Source organism: Microtus ochrogaster, unplaced genomic scaffold (assembly GCF_000317375.1).
Source record: "Microtus ochrogaster isolate Prairie Vole_2 unplaced genomic scaffold, MicOch1.0 UNK34, whole genome shotgun sequence".
NCBI lineage: Eukaryota > Metazoa > Chordata > Mammalia > Rodentia > Cricetidae > Microtus > Microtus ochrogaster.
The window spans coordinates 140111-162489 of record NW_004949132.1 but is presented as its reverse complement, the minus strand read 5'-3'; the positions used below and the strand labels follow the sequence as shown (position 1 = coordinate 162489).

Here is a 22379-nt window from a genome sequence, read left to right as displayed (position 1 = left end):
TTTTTTTCAATAAAAAATAAAATAAAAAGAATTATGCAATCAGTCTCATACTTTCCTGTCTTCTTGCTTTGTTTGTAGCTCCTGATCTTATTGCCCAGTACTGAAAGGATTGGTGGTTTGCTAAGTCTACAGAATGAAATCTGCTATCTCTGGATCTCTTATGGTTTTCAGGGCACTCTGAAGGAGCAGAGAGGTGAAGGTCTTTCTCTTCTTTGCTCAACTTGGGACCATGTCGATTTGTTCTATTATGGCTCTAAATGAGGAAGGAAGCACATTCTCTTAATTTAAACCAATCTCTTTTGGACTAATGCAATTCTGTCATGAGGATAATTTCCTGTGCTTCAGAGTTCCAACCCCTTCTCTGTATAACCAATTTCCTTAAAATGGAAAAATGGGGGCAGATAATTGACAAGGCTATCCATTGTGTGGGTTCTCTATAATCTCTACAATGATATCTTCATGAAGTCTTTTCAATTCCCAGTCGCTCCATACTCTGATGGCATCCACTGTGAAGTCCATGGCTTGAAAAATGGATTTAACCTCTCAGCATATCAGGTTCCATGTTTGTTCTCCATCCCCTGCTAGACTCGACCTTCCTGTCATATACTGCCTGCCTTTCTTGTCCACTGAATTTCAGTCACCTTCTCCATTCATTCCCCTTGATTAGGTCACCTACCATTATTCTATGCTCTGGGGCTATTTTATGTCTCATTGTTGCACACCCTTAGCAGGCCATCTGGCTCTTAACATCAGCTGCCTATAGTCTCTGCTCTGTGCATGGGAAAACATCTGGGGTCATCTATTCCAGGTAGCAGCTAATGAGAGGTTGCCTTAAGAACAGATACACCCTGCTTTTAGAATCATCCCTTGCTAGTGAGAGGAAACTCCAAAAGATGGTACCCAGTTAGCAAATTAGACTCAGAAAGATGGATCACTTAGAAAATTAGACTTAATCTTAACCTATCTTCTTGCTCAATAAACCTTTGTGAAAACATTCCCATCTTTACCCATATGATAGTGAAATGTGCTTGGGATGGGTACGAAAGTAACTAGATTCTTCTACTTTTCTTTCTGGTCTCTTACCCTTTTTTCTCTTTTTCATCTCTCCAAATGTTCCATGACAGCTTATGGATAGTATGATTTCATTAGTCCTTTCAACCTACACAAACCTTGAGACATTATTTCATTAAACTCCCTGTTCCTTTCATTCCTCTGTCCCAACTTCTATTCCCACACCATCTCTCCCTTTTCCCCCTTTTCCATCATAGTTTAATTTATTCACCATAAAATTAACTTATTTTAAATACACAATTGAATGACCTTTAAATAAATTGTCGGTTTAGTATAGTGTCAGCCCATATGCAGACTTAGAATATTATCATTTGGCTGCCCTCCATCACTAGTTACCCACTAATCTAATTACATGACTAGGGAATTACCTATTCTGTGCATTTCTTAACACTAAAATCATACGTCCTAGCTAGTGTCTGATGGTTACTGATCAGTATGGTTTTGATATTCATTCACACTTTAAACTCTACCAGTACTTGATTTTTAAAGACAGAATCATATCACAATATATGTATGAGCTACATAATAAAATAACAGTTTGTTCATTCCTTCATCTGTTGGTGGATATTTGTATCAGTTTACCTTTTAGCTTTTGGAAATACCACTGCTTCGCACATTCATGTATAGATTTTTGTTTGAACACTATTGAGAATACCTTTTGGTACATAGCTAGGAATGGAATTGCTGAATCATATGGTTAACGTATGTTTAACTTTTAAGGAACCACCAAACTACTTTCCCTAATGGCTACACAAATTTGTATCCCTACCACAAGGATATGATGATTCTAATTTCTGCAGAGTCTTAGCAACATGTGGTTTCATGTGTCTTTTGATTATAGACCTTCTAATGGTGTAACATAGAACTATAACAGAAATTTGGAAACCTCTTATGTTAATTTGTCTGTTTTGTTTTGTTTTTTCAGGAGGAGAGTCACATTAAATAATCGTTTTTCTAGGCTGGAGGTATAGCTCAGTTGGTAGAGCGCTTACCTTGCACAAATGAAGTCCTAGGTTCAATCCCCAGCACCACATTAATAGGTTATGTGGTGAATGCTTATAATCCTTGCTCTTAGGAGATAGAAACAGGAGGTTCTGGAGTTATAGGTCATCGTTGCCTACAGGTTGAGTTTGTAGCCATCCTAGGATTCTTGAAATCCTGTTTCAAAAATAACTGGTCTGTCAGTCAATTAATCAAACAAACAAACAAGAAAATACTTTCTGAGGTCAATGTACTGAAAATTTCCCCTCTATTCATTCTGTTAGATTCTCAGTTCAGACCTTAGTTTTTGTGTTTCGAGTTGACATATGAAAGCAGGAAGAGTTAAAGGTCTAGTCTCATATTTCAGCATATACATATCCTTTTCTCCACATGATTCATTACAAAGACAGTGTTTATTTTCTGCTCTTTTATACAAAGTCAGTTGCCCCAAAAGCACAGAAATAAAAGCAAAAGTAGACAAATGAGATTGCATTGAAGTAAAAAGCTTCTGTGAGATTTAAACAGAATTCTCAAAAGAGGAAGTTCAAATGCCTCAGAAATAATTAAAAGATTTATTCCACATCCTTACTCATCAGTGGAACGCAAATCAAAACTACTTTGAGATGTCATCTTACACCTTTTAGAATGACTAAGATAATAAAACAAGTGACAGCTCATGCTGACGAGGTTGTGGAATAAGGAGAACACTCATCCATTGCTGGTGGGAGTGAAAACTTGTACAGCCATTATGGAAATCAGTTTATTGGTTTCTCATGAAGATGGGAATGAATCTACTTCAAGACCCAGCTATACCACTTTTGGGCATATTCCCAAAGGCCTCTTCATCCTACCAGAAGAACACTTTCTCAACCATGTTCATTACTGCTCTATTCACACTTTCCAGAAACTGGAAACAGCATAGATCGTCTCTCAGCAGATTAATGTATAAAGAAAATGTGATAATTTGCCAAATGGAATATTGCTCAGATATTAAATAAATTATTCAGCTATTAAATGACATCATGAAGTCCACAGGTAAATAGATGAAACTAGAAAAATCACAGTGAGTAGGGCATGTAAGATCCAGAAAGACAAATACGGTATATATTTTGTTTTTATATGGATATTAGCTGTTAGAGTCATTAGTATCCAAGCTACAACCTGTAGAACTATAGAGATTAGGTAAAGTGGTAGGAATTGGGGGTAAGAGATGTAGAATAGATCTTGTTAGAAAATGAAAATAGAATAAACAGTTATAGATGGATCAAGGGTATTGGATGGGAAGTTTAAGAGAGAAGAGGAACAGAGATGTGGATAAAGGACACAATACTGGGAGAAATAGCTGAAATTATGGGTCATTCAAGGAGTAGTATGGAAACCTAATACAGTGGAATCATCCTAAATTATATATTTATATGAAGTCAATATAAATGACATCATCAAATAATGGAGGATATATTACCCCAAATGACCATCTTTTGTCATTCAATAAAAATTCCTGTACTAGGATTTTTTTGCATCTAATTGAGTTGTTGGCCAAACCAGTCTTATAAGAAGACATTAACAACCCAGGATATTGCCAAGATTATAAATATAGTTTGCTGTCCAAAAACTGATGGCAAGCACACATTGCTGAAGACAACACCTACAGAACCTATTGAACAGGGAGAAGTCCAACTGAGGCCTACATAGAGTCTTCATCCCACTACGTGCTAGCATCATTGGTATAGGAAGGTACTCTGTAGGCTACCACAAGAGAAATGGAAACACCAAGCAAACCACAGACCTTTTCATCTACAGTGGAGTCCTGCCTACAAAATATGCTAAAGCAATGGTAACACAAAGCCTGTAGGAGTACTGAACCAGAATCTGATTTGACTTAAGACCACAAAATAGAATCCATGTCCAAAACTAGTTGGGTGATCCAGAACCTGAGAGTAAATTGTCCAGGAACCAAGGTTGAAACCAAATGCTACTGTTTTTTTAAGAAGCACTAAAATGACTTCTAATGACACTCTACTATACTCATAGATCAGCACCTTGCTCAGCCATCATCCAGGAGTCTTCCTCCTGCAGCAGATGGGAACACAGATAGAGACTCATAGTCAGACAATGTGCAGAGTGAGAGACCTTTAAATACTCAAACATAAATGGGAAGACTCCATCAAATACCTCCCTTTAGGGATCAGGGAACCCCACAGAAGTGGAGGTGTAAAAGACAGAAGGGGTGGAGGACACCAAGAAATCAAGGCCCTAGAAATCAACATCATTGAAGCTCATATGAACTCATCAAGACTCAATCAGCATGCCTAGGGCTGGAACATGTCTGCACCAGGTCCTTTGTGTATATATGATTGTTTTCAATTTAGTATTTTTATGGGGCTCCTTTGTGAATGATTCTTACGCCTCCTCTTAGGTTCTTTTCCTTCTGTTGGTTTGTCTTTTTCAGCTCTAATGTACACATTTTTGCTTTATCTTATTATAACAAGTCTTATTAGTATCCCTTGGAAACCTGTATGCTTTACAATGAGAAACAAAAAGGGAGTGGGTCCAGATAGAAGGTCAAGTTGGGAGGAACTTGGAGGAGAAGAGACACGGGAACCACAGTCATCATATACTATGTGAGAAAAAAAATCTATTTTCAATAAAAGGAAGGAAAAACTTACTCTTGTGCAGAAGACCTTAGATAACATGCTAAAAATAGAGGTAAATGATGTAGGAAATATAATGTAATCAGGAAAAATATGTAAGAAGTACTGGTGACTTGTTTAAATATGGTGGTCAAGGAAAAAATCACTTGGCTATTGACACGAGAAAAAATAAATTAAAGAAATCAGATTACAAACAATGTATTATTGTTGGAAGGAATGCCAGGTGGAAAAGATGGCAGATGAACAAACCCAGAGATAGGCATAGGCTTCAGATGTTTGAGAAACATCTCAAAGTTCTTTCTTTGCAGGAAAGTTAGCATGGATAAGGCAGAGAGAGCGGAGGGAATTGTAGGATATTGCAAAGTGCCGAGTGTAATACAACATGAAGAGTACTTTTTACATATGTCTCACCCTGACTCATAGAGAATGCCTCCACTTATTGGACACAAGTTCCCTTTTACTTAGTAGATATTCTTTCAACTGCTCTCCATGATCATTTTTTTTAATTACTTCAGCTCAAAGTCTGATGGCTATCTTCTAGTGGAGGTTCACTGCTCTCACTTGTCTCTTGAATAGAAAGCTGCTGACTGACTCTATAACCAGTACATTCCATAACACTAATGATATTTAGTTTGTGTGTTAGAATTTTCATATCTGTGATAAAATATTAAACAGATATTTTAAAACTTGAAGAGAAGAAAGGATTTATTTGGTACACAAAAGCTTTGGCTCATCATGGTAAGGACTATGAGCTTAGCAGAGCACAGCAGCTTGAATCATGCAGCCAAAAAGCACACAAAGAGAATGCCTAGATTAATTGAATTTCTCATTCTCCCACTTTTCTTGCCCTTGTGCCCCCAGCCTAGAATAGTACTGCTTTTGTTCATGATGGATCACATGTACCTTTAGTTAATTCTACCTGGAAACACCTTCAGAGATCTACTCAAAGATGTGTAGGAGGAAGCTGGAGGAATAACAAAAGAGATGTCTTGTTGGGAAACATTTCAGAAGTTAGGGAGAAACTGGTGTCAGGGAAACTCCCAGAAATAAGGATGACCCCTGTTAAGAGTTACTGGATATGGTACCTGAACTGATTATCTGCTGTAATCAGATTGGTGATTATCCTAATTATCGTCAGAGAGCCTTTATGCAGTAGCTGATGGAAGTAGATGCCGAGATGCAGAGATTCATAGCTAAGCACTGGGCCTAGTGCTGGGAGTCCCCCTGAAGAAAAGAATTATATGAGACAAATCAAGGTCATGATAAGGGAACCCATAGAGACCATTGACCTGAGCTCGTGGGAGCACAACGACTCTGGACCAACAGTTAGGACCAATTTGCATGGAACCTACCTAGGCCCTCTGCATGCATGTAATAATTGTGTAGATTGGTGTGTTTGTAAGACTCCTGTCAGGGAGTTCTGGACCTCTCCCTGGTGCTTAGCTGGCTTTTGTGAACCTGTTCCCCATAGTGGATTACCTTTCCCATCTTTGATGCAGGGGGAGGAGCTCAGTCCTAACTCAACTTGATGTGCCATATATTGTTCAAGCCCATGAGGGCCTGCCCCTTTCTGAATGAAAAAGTAGGAGGGCAGAATAGTAAAGGAGTAAATGTGAGTCAATGGAGGAAATGGGATTAGAGGAGGGAGCAGACACTACAGTCAGTATGTATAATAATGAAAAATGTTAATTAAATTAAAAAAAGAAAATGGTCCCAAAACAAGTGACATTATTAGGAAATGAGGGTTTGTTGGAGTAGGTGTAGCCATGTGGAGGATGTGTGTCACTGTAGGGATGGACTTTGAGGTCTCCTATGCTCAAGCTACTCTACCAGTGAGACAGTCTACTTCCTGTTTCCTGCATATCAACAGTATCAGAAGTTTCATCCATTATCATCATGGCAGGAAGCATAGCAGCACTCAGGCAGGCATGGCGTTGGACAAGTATCTGAGAGTTGTACATCTTGGTCTGCAGGCAGAAGTGACTATGTCTTTAGGCCTAACTTGAGCAAAAGAAATTTCAAAGTCTGCCTTCATAATAACAAAATTCCTCCAATAAGAACACACCTACACTATCAATGCCAAACCTCTTAATAGTGCCATTCTCTAGGAGCCAAGTGTTAGCACACATGGGTCTTTGGGGACAATTCCTATTCAAACCACCACATGGGATGTCATCTGTATTGATAGCAATATTTTAAGATGAAGGAATATTCTATCCTTCTTGAATTATAAAGATAAATAATAAAATGATGTCCCTGCAGAGAGATCAGAAACTCTTTTTCTTTTTTCTTTCTTTCTTTTTCTTTCCTTTTTCTTTTCTTTTCTTTTGATTTTAAAAGACAGGTTTTCTCTGTCACTTTGGAGCCTGTCCTGGAACTCACTCTGTAGACGAGGCTGGCCTCAAACTCACAGAGATCCACCTAGCTCTATCTCTCAAGTCCTGGGATTAAAGGTGCATGCCACCACTTTCTGGCCACCTTTTATTTTAAACTTTGTTCAGGACTCATTTCATCTACTGTTTGCTGTTGTTCTTCATAGCTTAATTTTGGAAGTGTTGTGTCTCTTTGCTCCTCAGTTTTGTCTTTAACAAGAAGTTGTCCTGTCCAGCTTCCCAAAGTGTGTTTTGACTTATAGGCACCTTGGCAAATTTCTTTATCAGGAGAAAATAGAGTGCTAAGGTAGGGACATGTTTTCCAATAAATGATCATTGATTTTTTTTTTTTGGTTTTGTTTTTCGAGACAAGGATTCTCTGTAGCTTTGGAGCCTGTCCTGGAACTAGCTCTGTAGACCAGGCTGGTCTCAAACTCACAGAGATCCGCCTGCCTCTGCCTCCCGAGTGCTGGGATTAAAGGCATGCACCACATTGATTTTTAAATGAAAAACTGTTGCTATTGTGCCCACTAACTCTGAATGTGCATTGTCTGAGTTTGAGACTGGACCTGGTAAAGACTGTAGGCATGAAGAGGTTATGTCTCACTTATGGATTTATTTTTTAATCGGGAATGTTTTTTATAAGAATATCTTGGGAGACAGGTAGATACATTCTCTGAAACTGCTGTAAAATGTGACACATGGTATAGTATAGCAGAAGGATATAGAGACAATTAAGCTGACCTCTGAGGAGCCAATCAGAATTCTCCAGCGGCTGCTTTAAGTAGGAGAAGGAACCGTTGCTGGCGGCAGTTGCCATGAAGCCTCTAGAGTCCTCAGGACGACGGAGAATGAGTCTTGAAGAATGAATGACTGCTACTGTTGAGGACATTGAAAATCCGAGGATTTAACAGATCCTCACTCATAGGTAAATTACAGTAGTCTCTCTAAATAAGTTAAACTGGAGTTAAATGGCCAGGACATAGGGATTAATCTATGATCTTCGTGAACGAACAGTGAGTTGTTTTGAATCGATCGCGAGTGGCATGTGTTTCTTTCGAGGTGGCGGTTTCTGGAGAGATAGTGTTTTCTCCTGAGGTGGTGCTAGCTTCAATTATGTGACTAGGTATTTCCTACTCTTTCTTTAATGTTCTCCATACATCCTTCCTCCTCCTCTTCAAAGATTTGTATTTCTGAGAAGGACTAGGGGATGTTTCCACAGCTTTGTTATGAGGATTTGGAATTTTTCTTCAACCCGGGATAATGCGCTGAGATGTCTTTTATATGCGAGTCCTTTAAAACTGTAAGGACTGAACTGAGTAAATCTGTGCTTTTCTTTCTACAATAATTATTTTAACTTGGTTTTCACTTCTGAAGAGCACGTAAATGCTCATGTACCTATGTATCATAACTGTTATAGATGAGTGTTATTTTATTTAGTATAATGAGCTCTGGTACTTTGGAAATGCATTGGAACTTTGTCAGACACTGTTGCTATGTAATGGCTCACCGACCTTTATGATCCTTGGTTCTGTATCCATAGTGATGGCATTACAGTTGTGTATCTCAGAACATGGCCTATTATTATCCTTTAAATTAGAAAATGATTTTAGGAACACAAGAAAATATTCACCCAGCTTTGCCTAGCATAGATAATTAGGAAGCTAAAAATTTACCAAAAAGAAGATCAACATTGCTGAAGTGATAAGTTAATTGCATATTTCATTTGAGTTTGATGATTTATTCAAATAATATTGTCATTGTTATCCAAGATTCCATTCAAGACACCTCAGTGAATTGAGTCATCATTTTTTCCAAAGTCAATTCTAGTAGGACAATTCTTCAATCTTCACTGGACTTTGAAAACACAACATATTTGAAGACTCTTTTTTTTTTTTTGGTTTTTCGAGACAGGATTTCTCTGTGGTTTTGGAGCCTGTCCTGGAACTAGCTCTTGTAGACCAGGCTGGCCTCGAACTCACAGAGATCCGCCTGCCTCTGCCTCCCGAGTGCTGGGATTAAAGGCGTGTGCCACCACCGCCCGGCTTATTTGAAGATTCTTAAAGATACTTCCCAAATCCCTGTCAATTTGGATATGTCTCACTTAGAATTTATTCATTATGTACACAATACTGCATTTGGTTATGACACTTACCACATACACACACACTATATATATGTATATATATGTAATAAAAGTAAAATGAGGACTGTTGGATGGAGTAAAATATTGTAGAAAAAGCAAGATAGGTGAAGAACAAAAGAACATAATAAAATCAATATAAGTAAGGAACCATTATTGTATATCATATATACTATATATTATAAATATGTGTGTGAATAGGTATTTAAGCTTAATACTGAATATGAGAAAACACATGTGATATTTGTCTCCTTGAAATTCTCAGCATCAAAGTGTAGCTACTCCTTTTCCCTACATTCACTGCAGCATTTGTTCTTCTTTGTTTTCTTGATTTTCCCCTCTCTGACTAGAGGAGGTATGATTTCAGTATGCTTTTGATGAACACATATTTAATGGCAATGGTTGACAAGCAGAATCCATGTACTGGCCATTTGTATTCCTGTGAGAACTGCCCAATGCATTTTTCATTTTTATTTGGTGATTCCTTTATTTGGTAATTAAATTTTGAGTTCTCTATAGAATGTGGATATTAAACATGTCAGATGTATAGTGGGAAAGCATTGTTGCCATTCTGATGTCTGCCTCGTCACAGTTACTTATTTCTTTTGCTTTGCAGAAGCTTGTTTATTTCATGCAATCTCACTCATGAATTCTTGTTATTTTCTGAGCTTTTTTCACTGTCTGTTTTCAGAAAGGTTGTGGTATAGTTATACCTTCAAATGTTTTCCTCATGTTTTGTTACAGAGATTTGAATGTGTCCCACCATACATTAGGATCTTTGATCTATTTTGAATTAGTTTTGGAGGTGTGAGGGACAGGAATGAATGATCATCCATTTAGGTTTAGTTAGCCAATTTTACCAGATCCATTTGTTGAAGCAGTTTTCCTCAATGTTTGGGTTTTTTGGGGTCTTTAGAAATACATAAGTGGCTGTGGCTGTACAGTTTTATTTCTCCTTTCATCCATAACATTTGAAATTGGTGTGTTTTCACATGTCATAAAGGTGACTAAATTTGGCAAGTCATGTATAGTGATATTTTGCTGATGATCTAACAAATAAAGCTTGGCTGAAGATCAAAGTGCAATGATAGCCACAGTAATCAGTCATACAGGCCAGGGAGTAGTGGCACACACCTTTAATCCCAGCACCCAGACTAGTTAGCCTTAGAGGCCAGGCAGTGTCAGCACACACCACTAATACCAACACTAGAGAAGAATATAAGGCAGGATGAGACAAGAACTCACTCTCTTTTCAGTTTAAAGATTTCATACAGTTAAGAGCTCTCCAGTGGTTGGCTTCTCTCGGATGTTCAGATAAGCTTTATTTGGTAGATCAAACTAAATATAACTATAGTCAGAGGCTATAATGTCATTTTTCTTCTTTAATCATGGTTAATTTGATGTCTTAGCATTTTCTGTTTCCAAGACAATGATGATACTTTCACTTTTGTATAGTTTTACCATTTCTTTTGTGATGGCTTATATACTATTGACATCAAATATCAGGAGTTGGAATCTAGGTGACCAAAAGTGACTTCTGCCCACCTAGCCCTAATTTCTATTCACATATACATATTTATCTGCTCATAAATATGTAAAGGGGTTTGTTATGTGTTTATATTCATATTCAAATATACCTTAATACACTCAAAAACCAATTTCTTCTGCTTATAATTAGAGCTATCTAGAAATGGCTATTTTACCATTTATTTATTTCACAAATAGTTATCTATAGTGCCAATATTTGCTGCAAAGAAGACTCTGTGCATATCTGTCAAGTTTTCTAAATGTTTCTCACCCTCATGCAGGTTCATTAAGATGGACAACAAGAAACCAAACACACTCCTGGATCTTGCTATACACCATCTCCTGAGTAATGAATGTGCAGCCATTCATGCTCTTAAAGAGATCCCAAAGGAGCTTTTTGTTCCACTCCTCTCTGCTGCATTTAAGGGTGTGCATAAGAATATAGTGAAGGCTATGGTGACAGTTTGGCCCTTTGCCTGTCTCCATATTGGCACACTAACTGTGCAGGGACCCCATCGTGAACTCCTGACAACCATGGTGAATTGTCTTCAGTTTATACCTGTCCAGAACTCAGGTTCTAGGTAAGACTATATAATAGAAACATGTTAAGACACAGGAGGTTACACCACAGCCTGTTACTCTTTCAAAGGTAATATGTGCACATAGTGATAAAGAATGTGGGACTGTTAGTCCAATATCTGAGGTCACTTTGAAAACAAGTGTCTTACAATATTGGATATGGAATGTATGTGACTGAGCACACTGTTGACAGATTTGTATTGCAGTGTTATTATTTCATAGACAAAAGACATGAGTGCTAAGACTGCTGAGGATTGGTGGCAAAAAAAGAAAAAGAATGTGTGCTGTTCAGTGATAATTTTTTCTGTTGTTCACTGTTGTCTCCTCAATAAATGAGCAAAAGAAGACACTGACAGCAATGATAAAGACTCGACCCTGTTGTGTCTCCACATTAGAAAATTAAGCATACAAGAAATACAGGGAACTGAAAGACATGATTGATGGTCTACAGGTGTTATTGCCAAGAACTCAGCTTTTCAAAAGTAATGTGTATAATACGTATATTGTAAGAGAGCAAAACATTATCCTGGAACCTGTTGCAAGAGAGGACCAGATAATCTCCCAACGTTAGCTAATAATGAATGCAGAAAACTAATGTAAGGGGGTTGGTACATCAGTTGAGGTTATCTTAAAAACTCTGATGTCTTACAGAAGGCTTTAATTTTGTAGTAGAGGTGAGTAATGCTACTGTTGACATATATATATATATATATATATGATTCATAGATGAATTCCAAGACATTATAATCATTAATTGATTATAGAAAACAGTAAAGGATATGGTATTTGCATAACAAAGTCTTGCTGCTAGCCAATGTATGGAATGACAGAAAGAAAAACAAAGATAATTTTGTTACTCCATGTTGTCATTGATGTTACTTGGTTATATTAATGCTTCTATCTCATAGTGGTCTGTGTTCTCTTTTCCCTACAGGAGCTCTAAACTGAGGATCCTAGATTTAAGGGAGGATTCTGGCTGCAAGATCGTCTGCCCAGAGATCTGTACTAAGTCACCTGCATGCTTGTTCTCCTGTGCTCACTCAGAGCACTCAATCTTAAAGATGAGGGCACAGCAGAGTATTGCAAGTTCAGAACCTGAGGCTCAGGGCCATAATCAGGATATGGAAATAATAGTGAACATTTCTCTCAGAGGGGGTAATATCTTAAGAGAACGTGGATATTTGGCTCTGCTTCTGAATAAAGTGGAACAGAGTTCAGGTTCTTTGCACCTGTGCTGCCGAGATTTGGAAATCGAGAAATTGGGTGTTTATAATAGAAACAACCTGAATCGTTTAGATTTCAAATGCCTTGATTGCCTGTCAGTATTTAAGGGTTCTCTGAGTGAGATTACCTGCCTTCTTGCTCAGGTGGTGCACCTGAGAAGACTTTGTCTGTCTAAAGTCACTTGTAGCTCTTTGAATGGGAAAGTCTTCCAGAATTTTGTCTCACAGCTTAGGTTTATGGAGCATCTTAATGAACTCAACTTTGATTCTTTCGACCTCAGAGATCATCTTAAAGATGTCCTCAGGTAAGGGTACGGGGTAGATACAGGGTTTCCAATAGTAGCCTGCTTTTAAGATTAGAGAGATAATTCTTAGATAGTTTTAAGCTTCCCATAACCCTTTCCCATAACCCTCAGTATGGGCAATGCTGGGAGTTTTAAAACAGCCATGGAATGGTATCTTTCTGTAATTGGATAGAAAAGTGGGGTTACAAAAAGCGTAGTCAGGTGAGCATGTGTAGGCATTGTGCTCATTCCAGAAACATGAATGTCAAAAGAAAAACGCAGCCTTCCTCTGGCCATTGAGAGATAAAGAAGGGGAATTGAAAGACTTTATGTTCTTGCATAGGTGTGCATATTCATACACCCATAAACCGTGATGTCACATCATGAGGAAAATCTCCACGGTTCAGACCATGATTGGAGAGGCTGTCTGAAGAAGGACACTTAAAAGGACACGCTAGCTCAGAAATGAGTACAGAGTATTTTCACTAAGTTTTTCACTCAACTTTATAATATGTTATACATATTGTTAAGGTTAAAACATTATTTTCCAGGGTGGTAAAGTGTCTCTCACAGACCCACAAGTACATTAAGCGTGTGAAAGCTCATGTCATTTGCTAATGATGTGCAAAACAGTTTGCTCCAGATTCACAGATATAGTTCCCCTCTTCTAGTCCTCATTTTTCAGAAATCATTTTCTGTTTTCTCCCTGCAGAGACCTACCAACCAATTTGGAATTCTTACATCTAACATTCTGTGAACTTTCTTACAATGATTTCAAGTTTCTAGCTGAGTGCCCTCAAGCCAACCATTTAAAGCTGCTGAATATCAGCTACAATCCAATGCACTGGGAAGATTGCGAGCCCTTTTATAACCTCTTGCAGTGTGTCTCTGGAACCTTGCAGCATCTGGAATTTAATCACTGCCTTTTAACAGATTCTGTATTTTCTGGTCTTATCCCAGCACTAAGTCACTGTTCCCAACTCCGAGTGCTCAACTTTTTCTCTAATCCTGTTAGTATGTCCATGCTCATGAGACTCCTTGAGCACTTAACACCCTTGATGGAGCTTAAACACGTGATTTATCCTATCCCTGTGCATTGCTATGGGCGATGGCAAATCCAGGACAGTTTAGATAGGGAGAAACTGGCTAATGTGCAGGTGCAATTGAAACAAATGCTACAAGAGGCAGGGAGGAACGACATGACTTGGATTACTTATCCTGGATAAATTTATGATCCAACACAGTTTCACCTGGATACATATCCTTTAATTATTAAATGTTTCTTTAAAAAATTATGATCCAACACAACTTCACCTTGATATGCTCCCTTTATATACTAAATGTTTTTCTCTTGATTCCATAGACTGAATATATAAGGTTTTTATGTTGAAGCAAATACAATTTAAAACTATAGGCATGCAGCTGATTTCCATAGAGAATAACTTGCAAGCAGATGGAGGACTTTCAGAGAGTCTGTTTGTATCTAGACTATTGTTCTTGGTAACCCTTCAGTTTTTCTTTATTTCATACTCATTTACCAAGGGTTGGCTTGGGATATTATTGTAAACAGAAAAATGAACAGACAAACAAGAAAAGGTTCCTTTTTAAAGCCACTCAGAGACTGAATATTTCTGTGGCTTATCTGTCTCTTCACAGTTTATTAGTGCATAGAATGATTTTGTTTTACCATCTTGGACCCCATTTTGTTGCCCTTGTTCTTGGTACATGTCCTGCTCAAGGCAAATCAGACTCTATGATGTTCAGTCTCTTCTCAGCAGAATTTAAGGTTTCCATGTTCAACCATCTTGGAGGCTTTCTCTCACATCTGTTTAATGTTTGCCTTCTGTCATTGTGCAAAAATGCCTGACATAATAGACTATAGTAAGGAAGAGAAGTTTGTTTCCCAGCTTTAGAAGTTTCACCACGCTTGTTTAATTGCTCTGCTTTGGAACTTCAGCAAGGCAGAACATGGGATAGAGCTTGTGGTGGAGGGTACCCTCTCAATTCACGAAGCATAGAACCAGAGAGAGAGAAGGAGCCTGAGTCCTTATACAACCTTCTGGAGTGAGACTATACTGATCCGCATCCTTGAATTAGCCTGCGCTAAAGTTTCTACCACCTGACCTGGAGCCATTGTTGAACTGGCCTATTCAAAATTTCAACCACCTGCCATGAGCCATCAGCGTGGGTCTACCTTTTATTATATTAGCTGAGAAAAACATTTAGGACACATGCATAACCCTTCCTTTGTGATACACATGGTTCTGTTAGAATGTTCTGCTGCCGATTGTGTACTAAAGTTGCCACAATTGCTATAATATTGTATAGCAAATATGTACATGGAGTCTTTTATATTTCACACTAAAATATGATGACCACACAGAGAAAAGCATGTTTGTTAAAGATATTCTGCAAAAGAAGCATATAAATCCAACTAATTAGTAATATATTTAAGTTCTTAATGTATTGAAATGGGAAAACACTGGAATTGCAAGGACATAGCAAAAGTGTATAAAATTTGGTTTCTTCCTGTCATATGCTGAAATGTCAACACCACTGCATTTTCATTACTTACTAAGGAAATAAAACAAAAATAATCATTTATGCAGTTTTTTGAAATAAATCTAGTTAAGAAAAAACCAAAACAATAATGTGTCTGTATTGTTCCAATTTATAAATGATAATATACTGGATTTCAGATCAACCAAGCAAAAATAGAGCTAAAAGTTGCAGAATTTTGTTCATAGTTCTCAAATATGGAGATAATATTGAACTTTATTTTAGAGATATAAAACATGAAAATGCACCTACAAAAGTAAAATTTGTATGATTACCTTTATACGATAGATTACTGAAGTCAAGAAGATATCAGTAAAAACAACATGCACTAGTCTGGTATATTTTTTTGAACTCACATATATGTGATTTTACCAATAACATTGTTAAGAACATATGCAACATATACGTCAAAAACTATTGATTCAAATTCAGAAGGAACATGGCAAAATCAAATTTCAAATCAGTTTGACCAAGGTATGGAAACACATGCATTTAATCCCAGTACTTGCTAGTCTGAGGCAGAGACATGCCTGTGAGTTCAAGGCCAGGCTGTTCTACATAGTGCCAACCATGGGTCTATATTAAGACCTTGTCTCAAAAATATTTGAATAGGAATACAATATTTGATTAACTCCTGAATTCATGCTTCAGTATTTTTTAATCCATTCATTTATTTTTTATTACTTTATAAATAATACCAATCAAAATTTCATTTCCTCCCCTCCTCCCACTTCCCTCCCACTCCCCCACATACCCTGCTCCCCTCCCTCTCCTGTCCTGAGAGAGGGCAAGGTACCCTGTCCTTTGGGAAGTCCAAGGCCCTCCCCCCTCCATCCAGGCTTAGGAAGGTGTGCATCCAAACAGATTAGGATCCTAAAAAGCCAGCACATGCAGTAGAGACAAATCCCAGTGCCATTACCATTGGCTTCTCAGTTTGCCCCAAATATCAGCCACATTCAGAGGGTCCACGTTGATCCCATGCACGTTCATTCCCAGTCCAGTTAGATTTGATGAGCTCCCAGTAGAACAGGTACACTGTCTCAGTGGATGGACCAACCCCTCCAGGTCCTGACTTCCTTGCTCATATTCTCCCTCCTTCAGCTCTTCAACTGGACCATAGGAGCTCAGTCCAGTGCTCCAAAGTGGGTCTCTGTCTCTATCTCCATCCATTGCCGGATGAAGATTCTATGGTGATATTCAAGATATCCATGAGTCTGACTACTGGAAAAGGCCAGTTCAGGCACCCTCTTCTCCACTCTCCAGCGTCCTAGCTGGGGTCATCCCCATGGACTCCTGGGAACCCCACCAGAACCAAGCCTCTTGCCAACCCCGAAATGGCTCCCTCAATTAAGACATCTTTTTCCCTGCTCCCATATCCATCCTTCTTTCATCTCAACCATCCCACTACCCCAAGCTCTCTCCAATACTCTCCTGTGGAGTAAGGGGAACACTTATCCACTGCTGGTGGGAATGAAAACTTGTGCAACCACTTTGGATATCAGTATGGCAGTTTCTCAGAAAATTGGGGGTCAACCTACATCAGGATCCAGCAATACCACTCTTGGGAATATACCCCAGAGATGTCCAATCATACTACAAAAGCATTTGTTCAACTATGTTCATATCAGCATTATTTGTAATAGCCAGAACCTGGAAACAACCTACATGCCCCTCAATGGAAGAATGGATAAAGAAGGTGTGGCACATATACACATTAGAGTTCTACTCATGGTAAAAAAACAATGACATCTTGAATTTTGCATGCAAATGGATGGAAATAGAAAACCCTATCCTGAGTGAGATAACCCAGACCCAAAAAGATGAATATGGTATGTACTCACTCATTAGTAGATTCTAGCCATGAACAAAGGACATTGAGTCTATAGTTCATGATCATTGAGAAGCTAAATTTATGGAGGACGGTCATTGGTTAATTAATAAAGAAACTGCTTGGCCTCATAGGTTAGAACATAGGTGGGTGGAGTAAACAGAACAGAATGCTGGGAGGAAGAGGGAGTGAGCTAAGACGCCATAGCTCTCCTCTCTGCGGCAGACGCGATGAAGCTCTGACCCAGGATGGATGTAGGCTAGAATCTTCCTGGTAAGTGCACCTTGGGGTGCTACATACATTATTAGAAATGGGCTAGTCCAGGTGAGAGAGTTAGCCGAGAAGAGGCTAGATATAATGGGCCAAGAGTGTTTAAAAGAATACAGTTTCCGTGTAATTATTTCCAGGCATAAGCTAGGTGGCGCCCAGGAGCCGGGCTGTGGGAAGAGGCCCGCAGCTCCTAATACACTGAATAATAAGGTGAACCCAAAGAAAAGCATATATAGATCCTCCTGGAAATTGGAAAAACGTATTTATATCCTTCTGGAAATTGGAAGCAGACAAGATTGCCAGGCAAAACTTGGGAGCATGGGGGTGGTGATGGAATGGGGGGAAAGGGAGAAACATTTATTTAGTTTTTAAGAAAAAAATCTTTTCTCATTTTACATACCAATCCGAGTTTTCCCTCCCTAACAGCCTTCTACCCCCTTCACCTTCATCTTCTCCCCTGTCACACCCCCATCCACTCCTCAGAAAGGGTAAGTCTTCCCATGGCGAGTCAACAAATTCTATCACATTGCTTTGAGACAGGATAAAAGTCCTCCCCACTATATCTAGGCTGAGCAAGGTATCCCTCCAAAAAGATTGGATTCCGAAAGCCAATACAAGCTGTAGGGATAAATCCTGGTCTCTTTGCCAGTGTCCCACAGACTGCCCCAGCCACACAACTGTCACCCACATTTAGAGGGCCTACTTTGGTCTCATGTTGGTTCCCCCGATTCAGGTTAGAGTCGGTGTATACCATTAGCTCAGGTATAAAAAAAAAATCTCATTGTGTATCCCCATCATGGTCTTGACCCTTTTTTCCATATTATCATTGCTCCTTTTCTTCGACTGGGCTTTGGGATCTCAGTCCAGTGTTCATCTTTGGATCTCTGCATCTGCTTTCATCAGTTGCTGGATGAAGGTTCTATGATGAAATTTAAGGTAGTCCTCAATCTGCCTACAATGCAAGCATCCTCTCCACAATTACTTTAGGCAAATCTATTTCCCCTATCATATCTTCAACTACTATTCTTTTATCTCTTGCAATCTGTTGGTTATGCTTGCACCTGTAGGTCCTGTTCGTTTACCCAGATATTCCATTTTCCAAATTCCCTCAGTTCTTTTTATTGACTACATTTCAACTGTTTGGTTTTTTTCTTGGTTTTCCTTGCTTTCTTTAAGAAATTCATTGATTTCTTCCGATTTTTTGTTTGTCTTTTCCTCCATTTCTTTAAGGGAAATTTTCATTTCCTCTTCGAGTTTCTATCATATTCAGAAAGCTGTATTTAAGGTCATTTTCTTCTGCTTCTTCTGGGTTAGGATTTTTAGGTCTTCCTTTTATAGGACCACTAGGTTCAGATGTATCCATATTCCTCTTTAGGTTGTTGAATATATTCTTGCCCTGGAACCCACCCATCTATTTCTCCAAGAGGTGCAGGTGGGGCATGCACCTTAGGTGGTCTCTTTTCCTCCAGTTGATACAGGTGGGGCCTGTGGCTTAGGTGGTCACTCTTCCTCTTGGAGCAGGTAGGGGCCATGCTTCTAGTAGATGCTAATGAGGCTCTGCTGGCTCCTCTCCTGGTGCAGTTAGGACCATAGCTCCAGTGCTTAGAGATGCAGTGGGGGATGATTGCAGGCATTGAGGGTGCTCTGGGGTCTCTGGGGTTTGGTGGCTGGAGATAGGGAACAGAATATTCTTCCATGGGCAAGGGCACGGAGAGCAGAAGAGCAGGGCTGTCCAGCTAGGAACTCAGATTCTTACCTCTCCAGGGCCATCCAGGGCCAAGGCCCCAGTGGCCAGAGATGAGGTGGGGCATAGCTGCGGGTGGCAGAAGACTGCTCCCAGGTCCCTGGCACCTAGCTGGGTGGGGATGGGGCATGGAATGTGCCTCTGGGGGCTAGGGTCCAGAGAGCTGTACCCCCCAGCCATTGACCCAGACACTTACCTCTCCAGGGGCAGCCAGGGCCAAGGCTCAGGTGGTCAGAGATGTGGTGGGGGGGGTGGCTGCAGGTGTGGGGAGACTGCTGCCAGGTCCTCTGGTAAATTTCTAAATACAAATCCACATCATATGACTGTGAGTGTTCAAGCATTGTAGAGAGCATTCTTAGCATGCATAAAACCATGAGTTTATTTTTCACTACTACAAATAAATAAACAAACAAAAATGTCTCTATTAGGAACTCGTGGGTTTCAGTGATGAACTAGAATCCACAGACATGATTTGTTTTTCAAGACACGATCTTAACATGATTTTAAACCCAAGATGACCTTATACTCAGTGTGTGGAAGATTTCTTTCCATATCTGTGTCCCATTCCAACTGATGGGATTAAAGGCTTGTGTCACAACATTCTGCTTTTTGTGGTGCTAGGGGTTGTGCTGTGGGCTTTTCTGCATAGTAGGAAAAGTATCTATCCAGTGAGCTACATCCTCAGCCACCATAAAAATATTGTTGTACCACTGATCTCGATGAAACCAGTGCCAGTGTTGGAAGGTGATACTGTTGATATGAGCCTTATTCTTGGTTTATTTTGTACTGTTTTCTGTGAACTAGTTAGTGGTTCCGAAAGGAACATTAGGAAGATGTGGGGACGGGAGATCCAATTCCCTTATAAATCTAGATAGTAAATACTCTGTGCCATGGCAGATGTTATCCAGCCCTGGTTTAGTGTATAAATCTGTTGCTATCCAAAAATATCTTAGCACTGTATTCAGAGTTTGTTCACGTTTAACACTTTCCAGGGTAGTAACTCTGCTAGAAGTAAACACCACAACAGAGAGCAGCCTGTAGTCAACAAATGTGCTAGTTTTGTGCATAAACTTTGACAATACATCTAGTCAGCTAAACTGTGCAAAACCAAGATAATACTTTTCATTTCCTCCTGATGCCAATGGATTGCTGCCTGAAGTTTTCTATGTCTGCTTTGTGTTCAATAAACTACTTCTTCTCCAACTGTTGGACTTTGCTTTGCTATTGTCCTTTTCCTTTGAGTTTTTGATTAGGGTTGTAATTCACACCCTGAGGCTAGATCTTACTCTGAGTTCCTGTCCCATCCTCTAAGGTCTTAATCCTCTAAGACACTCTTTCTCTTCAGATTGCCCCTGTAATCTGGGGCCTTGCTTTGTCTACTTCCCTAGTTAATGTGTCTCTTTACTATAATACAAATGGACCATTCAAGACGAGGTCACGTGCTGAAAGATTTAGTCCTGCTGCTTTTCCTACTCACTCCCAGGATCCCAGAAGCTGATCACACATTTAAACAAGGCAATTTTAAAGAACATCTTTTCTAGTCTGATTTGATATACCAAACATTATCTTGAGGGATCACTCCTACAGCTAAATTAGTCTACACAATTTTAGTCAATTCCTTTCCATGATTCATTCCAACCTATTTCCCCTTCTTTCCTCTGTTCAGGTCCAAAACTCCACTGTGGCCCAGTACACATTAATCACAATAGCCGATAGATTATAGACCATAACAACTGGAAGTAATCTTGCACCCACATTACAAATAAGATTATTCCAAATGTCCACAAGGGGGAAATTGATGCATTTACTCATTGCATTTGCTGAAAAATAAGCAGCTCCACAATCTTCAAAAGATTCCTTGAAAATAAAAATTAAATTAAATATAATAAGCTGTATGATTAATGACTCAATTATGTATTTATTTAATTTGATCTGTGATTAAAAAGCAAATAAGGCAAAGTGAGAGAAAATGTCTGCCCCCAAAAAGGAAACAGGGAAAAATAAATGAAATCCAACAGTTTAAGACTGTATACAAGCAGAATTAGTTTTGGCAACATGTTCCATGACCTGCCATTCCAGTTTCCCATTTCTGTTAGTTATCTCATAGATTCTGTGAGTGTTTTAATGCCTGGATATTTAATATCCCAACTCTCAGCCACAACGTCATGAGAAATTTTATTAAAGGGTTGCGGCATTAGGAAGGTTGAGAGCCACTGCTCTAAGGGCAAGACCCCAACCAGCTAAACCTCCAACTTGTCAAAAGCGAAGGTTTAAAGAATTTTCTGTCCCTAAAAGGCAGCAATAAATGAATGCTGTAGTGAACATGATTCATGGGGGTCAACCTCCATTCCAAGCAGATAGTGAAACTTGGCAGCATTGGTCATGTGGTTTTGGCATTAGAGACATGAAAGATGCAGGAGTAAATGGTTTGTAGAATCTTTCTTACTGTCAGAAAGATCCATTCTGGCTAGAAATATGATAGGAGGTGCCTGCATGGAGGCCCTGAGAGGCCATTGTTTATAGCTGTGAAAGTGAAACCTGCATAGTGTTGGAGACCTGAAGATGTTGCAGGTGCTGCATGGATATCTGGTCATGGGATGTCTGCCAGTGAGAGCTGCATAGGTGGAGTAGAACCAGCCAAAGACAGAAATGTGCTGTAGATAGTAAATCTGGAAGGAAAGAGCTACCTAAGTCCTTTGACATTTGATGTCGGACATGGAGATACAGAATTTGGAATTTGCCCTGCTGGGTTTTGGTGCTGCCTTTGTCCAACAATTTTTCAATACACCCTAATTTCTCCTATTTAGAAAAGGTAATGTACATTCTGCACCATTGTGTGTTGGAAGCATATAATTTGATTTTTGATTTTACAGAATTTTACGGGTAGAGATTTCTTTGAGTCTCAGAAGAGTTTTTTTTTGTTTTTTGTTTTTTTTTTTACTTTAGGCTTTTAAACAGTGTTAAGAATGTAAAAGACATTTCAAGTTGGACCAAATGCATTTTTGCATTATGATATGTACGTGAGCCTATAAGGATCATGGACTAAAATATGGCAGTTGGGATGAGAATGGTCCTTATAGTCTTTTATGTTTAAATACTTGGTTTCCCATCGGTGGAGCTGTTTGAGAAATACTAAGAGTATGCCAT

General features: G+C 39.1%; 1 protein-coding gene across 1 annotated transcript; it reads left to right on the top strand.

Annotated features, from left to right (window-relative positions):
- Nucleotides 1-11033: 11033 nt before the first annotated feature.
- Nucleotides 11034-14057, top strand: LOC102002253 (melanoma antigen preferentially expressed in tumors-like). Its single transcript, XM_005368518.1, has 3 exons — nt 11034-11326; nt 12259-12852; nt 13544-14057. The coding sequence occupies exons 1-3, from the start codon at nt 11037-11039 to the stop codon at nt 14055-14057; spliced, it is 1398 nt and encodes a 465-aa protein (XP_005368575.1). The 5' UTR covers nt 11034-11036.
- Nucleotides 14058-22379: the final 8322 nt, after the last annotated feature.

What these genes read in the sequence shown, in the direction of transcription:
- LOC102002253 (XM_005368518.1), top strand. Translation starts at nt 11,037, where the DNA reads ATGGACAACAAGAAACCAAACACACTCCTGGATCTTGCTATACACCAT. An exon ending in GTCCAGAACTCAGGTTCTAG is followed by an intron (nt 11,327 to 12,258) that starts GTAAGACTATAT and finishes TTTTCCCTACAG; the next exon opens with GAGCTCTAAACTGAGGATCC. An exon ending in CATCTTAAAGATGTCCTCAG is followed by an intron (nt 12,853 to 13,543) that starts GTAAGGGTACGG and finishes TTCTCCCTGCAG; the next exon opens with AGACCTACCAACCAATTTGG.